The following is a 6314-nucleotide window of genomic DNA, read 5'->3' as shown; positions in this document are numbered from 1 at the left end:
GTATCTCAATCACTCTAATTCACCCTAGCATTGGTAACAACTTGAATCGTGGGCCCCACCTATCACTTAGAGAAACATAGTTTAAAAACAAAATAAAATAAAAATAGAAATGAAAAGGACTCAACGAGATATGGTGAAACTATCATGTTATTTCTAACACCTGAGCTCTGTGCTTTTATGAATAGACTCTTCTAGATGTTGCCATCTAATCAGATTGGTTCCTCAACTCCTACAATCAAAATGCTTCCATCCACTTAGATTAGTTAGTGCAATCCTAAATAGGCATAAATTTCTAAGCTTTGGAGTTTATTTATTCATACTACAACTAAAAAGTTTCTCCCATACCCCCAAACTTAAATCTAACATTGTCCTCAATGTTCTAAATATGAAATTAAAAGCATGAACAAGGAGAAACTGTTACCATTTGAAGAAAAAGAGATAAGGAAAGATATTACCGTGTTGCATGAGATTGGGTTACCTCCCAAGAAGTGCTAAGTTTAAAGTCTTCAGCCAGACTTAGGAAAGGATTAGTCAACTCGAACCATAAAGTAACAGTCGAAATAACTGTGGGTCTTCAAAACTAAAAAGAGCTGACAAAAGGAAACTGCAGTGAACCAAGAAAATGTACAATACTAGCATGCCCTTACCTAGTTTCTGGATAACTATCGCTAATTGCGGTTCAGGTTCAGGTTCTATAAAGGGGTCTAAATAGACTATTTTCCTCAGATGCATTTCCTCATAGGTATGATCCAAATTATTAGGTCCTAGAGTCTGGAAAAACTCAGATAAGAACCTGGAATCACAAAATAACCTAAATAATTTAGGATCCTCTAAGTCAATTAGGTATGACTTACATAGTTGACCACAGTCAGAGTGGTGGTCATTCTGAAGCAAATGTGTCGATTCTAATTTCCTAAAGGACTTAGGCTTAGTCTTAGAACTTAATAAGTGACACATTTGAAATCTAAACATTCCCACAGTTGGAAGAAAGCTATTTGGTGGGAAAACAAAGTCAATCTGGGGATCATAGCCTGGGCAAACCACATCAACCAGAGGATGGGTTTCTAACGACTGAACTTCTTCCTGGACATCATTAGGCTCGGGAAAACGAGTATGAAGGTAATCTTGTAAAATGGTCGAGGCAGAGATATCAAGTCCTAAGTATGGGGACTTTCTGAGAGTTAAAGGTAAGGCACTAGGGAAGTGATAATCACCCCCAAACTTAGAGTTTTCAGTGTCTCTAGATATACCTCTAATTATTTCTTGAATTTCCGTATCTTCAGAGTCCTTAAAATATTCAAGAGATTCTTCTAAGTTATTATCAGGTAGTGCATCTTTACTCATCTCTACGGGTCTATCTTCTTCTTCCAAGACTATTGTTTCTAAGTCGCTAGACTCTAAAACAGTATTTTCGAAATAAACCCGTTCCTCTAAACCACTATCGGCTTCGTAATCAAAAGGAAAAACTACATCGTCTAAAACGGTGGTATCCCTAATCAAATCCTCGTCCTTTCGAATAGGTGAATAATCATAAAAATTATTTGGATTTGAAGTAGAAATAATATAATCACTATAAAGCTCAATTGGATTACTAGATTCCTGATCACTATGCCTACATATTTCAGATTCTTCATCACTACTATCCTCATCATTATAATAGTACGAAGATGATTGAACCTTATCTAAATAAGTAGTGTTACCAATTATAACCTCGTTATCTTGATTATGTGAAAAATTATCTTCATTCTTAAGGGTATTATTGGATACACTATATTGGCAATTCAAGTTATTTTGAGCAATACTTTCGTTCGTCTCTAACTCAAGTCTACGTGTCGACTCAGCTATCCTCTCAAGGGTCTCTTCCAAAGAAAGTTCCCTTAGTGTAGGATCTAAGTTTTGAGTTAATCTATTGAGGATATCTTCTACAGATTCAGTTGTTGTTGCAGTTCTTTCGTCCATAACTACATTATTCACCTCATCTAATTTATACGTCGATTCAGCTAACAGACATGATGACTCAGCTAAATTCCTGAGAGTCTCTTCTAGAGAAGGAATAGGAACTGAAGGATCATAATAAGGACTACTTTTCAATAGTTTGATTGTATCCTCTAGAGACGAAGAACTAGTACTATAATCTTCTTGCTCGTATGACTGATGCGCGTGCGGATAGTAATTGGGCTCACCATGGTATGAACCATAACCTTGAAAAGGTTGGCGTCCCCAGCCACTATTCTCACTATGGTCATAATATTGATGATGTCCATATTCAAATTCAGGTCGATATTCATTGTATTGGCTTCTATCATACCAGTTCGACATTCTTAATTGCAGGGGAATTCTACGCAATCACAAACAAGGCCGACTCGACTCCACCAAAACAAACCTAAATATTTCTAGCAAACAAAAAGCATGATGGCTCCACTTAGATTGTTTCTAGACCAGCTTCTATTCCTTCGAAAAGGAATTCGTTACAATTTGAGCACACCCCTCTGGAATCAATCCGAGCTAATGTAAGTTGAATCGAGGCGAGGGAAGCTCAGTGGAGCTTTGATACCCAAGGCCTCACCGCTATCACAAGGCGGCGCAGTCACGCATTCAACTCACAGAAACCATCATGAACTTTGGAGTGTGCTTAAAGAGCAAACAATATTTTTCGAACGAGTTTCCTATTTAAGCTCGTTACCCTATCGGTCTCGTTCTATTCCAAATTTTAAGCTTGGGTTCGCGTTAGGTTTCGTTTTCCTAAGGCGGGCAAGAAGGGAACGGTGATGAAATCCGAACCCTTATCTTGTTTAGGCCAGGCCTTGCCCTTTACTAGGAAAATAAAGACAGTCCGGTTCGTCCTCAAACAATTATCACCTTAAGGCAGACAGTAACCCGCTTGCAGGAGATTCGCGGGTGTTTCGATTGGACTTACCTCCCGTACCAGACGGGCGATGAACCGTTGTCGTCGACTCGGGCCACGACTCCTATGCCGTGTGCGAACCCGAGGGGCCGAGACGATATAGTAATCGTCGTCCTTCCCTGCAAACAGTTTGTATTTAATTTTTTTAATTTATAACCCTTCCGTAGGGTTTTAAAAATAATGTCCAAAGTCCAGAATAAAGTCTAAATAAAAAAAAATTACAAAAATTATGACAAATAAAGTCTGTTTACAAATTCTAAAATAAATAAATAAAAGTTATATACAAAAAAAATAATAATAAAGATTAAATCCTAAAAAAAAAATATTATGTCTATTTTTTTCTTCTCTTTTAGCTTTTAGCTTTAAGCTTTTTGTTCCCAAGTCCTTAGTATTCCACTTCGAACCTGTAAATCAAAGACACAAAAAGAAACGTAAAAAGGAACAAATAGTAATAAATAAAAAAACTATTAAACCTAAAAACAAATCTATATACAAGTCCGCGTCGGCGGCGCCATTTTGTTGTAGTCTTAAAAGTGGTAGTAAGAATTCGTTGCTCGGACTTGAATAGATTTAAAAACAAAAATATATACAAATTTGTCACAGGATCAAGAGATACTGGGACTCAGGATTTCACCAATTCTTATACTCATGCGATTCAATTATTAATTCTAGACAATTAAAGCTTATATTGATAAAAAATATCGACTCTTATTTTGCCAAAAATAGATTTTGTAAGTATTATATGTAAATCATAAGCATGATGCATCAAGAATCTCATGGATTAAGCATACATCATCAGACAAAATCACAAATAATCAATAAAAATCATAATTCCATTCATAATAGTGCAAATAGTCATAAAAGAATTAAATAAAATTACTCATGCATAAAGAATGGTTTCCTCCATCATCCCAGTATTGGGGTTTAGCTATTCATATCAATCATACACTCAACATATTAATTCAAAGCTCAAAGTGTGATTAAAAGAGTCAAAAGTTATAAAATAGTAGTTCTGAGACTCACAAAACACGTCCAGAAAAGAACGACAACAGAAAACTGCAGCGAACTGCGACACCTCACTTCTTCTGTTGAGCTGCTGAAAATAAGACTGTTCTGAAGCTGCTGAAAATAAGACTGTCCCGGAGAGTCTGTTCTTCGTGTTCTTGAAGCTTTTTAATGGCAGCAACAACAGCAGGTGAACATTGCTGCTACTCCTTCTTCTTCGCTCCTCCTGGCTCTGTATCGACCCCAAACTCTTCATCCCCTTTCTATGACGTAAACCCAACTATTTATAGGCTTTGAATCACCTTGAAACTCGATCAAACTCGTTGAAAATCTCCATTATTCTCTACGGGCAGTTTGAAGAATAATCCTCTTATTGTTGCGTTCCACCCTGTTTTTAGCTATTCTCTCGTCTCAAATATATTCTAGGACTTGGACTCAACTTATTTGAAGTATATCCCACGCAAGAAAATCCCTTAAATCTCTCAAACTAATCTCAAACCCTAAACAGGGACCGTGTTGCTGTCTTGACTTTGTGTGGATTTTCCGACTTACCCAGCCCAATTGGATGGGTATAGATGATTGCATTATGCCTGTTATGTCTCCTAGAGTCCGTAGGTACCAAATATGCCCATTGAATCTCCTCCTAAGTCGCTCAAATCTCTGCTCAAAAACTGTTGTCGCTGCTGCCTATTCTTCCCGCCAATTTCTGTTTTGAATTTTGAAGATGACCTCCCCCTATCCAGTTCCGGTGTCCCTTTAGTACATGCCCTGAAATGGGGTTCCCCTTAGTAATTAGGTTACCCCTTATCCAAAGTGAGAGTCCGTATAGTAATTTTCTCCCACGAGCGCAAAAACCACTTTTTAGCCAATTTCGCCGTAAAAGCTCTTCTGCATGTAAGGATCAGTTGAGGTGGACTCCGGCATAAAATGGTTTTTTTCCTGTCAAAACAGCTTATAGAGTCCTTGACACAACTAACAGTAATGCTAGTACCGGTCCTAGGGTTAACCTCTTTCCTTGGACCAAATTTTGGAAATCTGTTTTGCCTCCTAAGATTATGCATTTATTTGGAAATGTGTGCATGGTTGTCTACCAGTTAGGGAAAAATTATCTAGATATGTAGCTGATATTAATCCAAAATGCCCCTTTTGTGATAAACAAAATGAGAATGTGCAACATTTATTGCTTGATTGTGATGTTTCTAAAGCCATTTGGCTGGCTATGAATTCTAATATTGCAGGATTGTGCAGTGGTGTAGATCTCATAGACTGGATTGGTAGTTGGTTTACAATCAATGATAGCTTGGCAGCTGTTAACAAAGAACTGGTGGATTTTGCATCCTTCACTCTTTGGCAAATCTGGAAACTGCGTTGTGCAGTAGTATTTGATAATGCACAAGTTAACATTCCGAATATAGTATGCATGATTAATCATAACATGAATGAATGGGTTGTAAGTAACAGTAACCGGTCCTCTATTTCCCAACAGGGAGGGGCTCATATGAGGGTTCATATTCCTTGGACAAGACCATCTGAAAATTTTATTAAAGTTAATTTTGATGCGTCTTATTCGAAAGACTCTAATCTTATGGGAACGGGACTAATAGTAGTTGATGATGCAGGGAAGTGGAGAACAACAGGATGCATTCCGGCAGTAGCTCAGGATGTAGAAAAGGCTGAGGCGCAAGTTGCTTTGTAAGAAATCAAATGGGCAGTTGCAAATCAAGTCATCAATCTTCAACTAAAGGGAGACTCTGCTAATGTGGTGAACGCTATTAATGGCAAACATGGCTCAGTTAAATGGACAAATAATAGTATAATTTATGATTGCCAAGAACTTCTTAAGAATCTTAATAAATGCGAATGTTGTTATGTCCCAAGAGAAACAAATGAGGTAGCGGATCTCTTAGCAAAAGATGCAAGGCTAAGCAATAATACCGTTTTTTGGTCAGAGAGTTTACCACAGTGGTTATCCTCTCTAATTTCTGAAAAACTTGATGTAGTCCTTTAAATTATTAATGAAAATTCCTTTCTTATTAAAAAAAAAAGAAAAGAAAAAAAGGGGGTCTTCAAAAATATCCCTAAGGGGTATATTTTAAGGTTTTAGAGTCTAGTTTTTTGCACATCTAAAATGACATTAACAGGGTGTTAGTCCTCAAGGGAGTTGGAGGAGTTGGGTGTAGTTGGGTTTTTTCCCGTTAGTCGTGGGGAGTTCGAAGGAGTCTCTCAAAATCCCCGTTAGTCGTGGGAGAGTTTAGAAGAGTCTCCCAAACTCCCTAGAAAACCCCGTTAGTCGTGGGGGAGTTTGAAAGAAACTCTTAAACTCCCTGTTAGTGGTAAAAACTAGAATGCTCGGGAGTTGGGGTTTTTTTGGGGAGTTCTGGGGAGTTTATAGTGTATTTTTGCC

General features: G+C 37.6%; 1 protein-coding gene across 1 annotated transcript; it reads left to right on the top strand.

Annotated features, from left to right (window-relative positions):
* The first annotated feature begins 5129 nt into the window (after positions 1 to 5129).
* On the top strand, positions 5130 to 5606 carry LOC113312182. Its single transcript, XM_026560935.1, has one exon. It carries the CDS (start codon positions 5130 to 5132, stop codon positions 5604 to 5606), a length of 477 nt encoding a protein of 158 aa, XP_026416720.1.
* The last annotated feature ends 708 nt before the right edge of the window (positions 5607 to 6314 follow it).

Source organism: Papaver somniferum, chromosome 9, assembly GCF_003573695.1.
Source record: "Papaver somniferum cultivar HN1 chromosome 9, ASM357369v1, whole genome shotgun sequence".
Classification (NCBI taxonomy): domain Eukaryota; kingdom Viridiplantae; phylum Streptophyta; class Magnoliopsida; order Ranunculales; family Papaveraceae; genus Papaver; species Papaver somniferum.
Note: the sequence above shows the minus strand (reverse complement) of the source record. Positions and strands in the feature narration are given on the sequence as shown.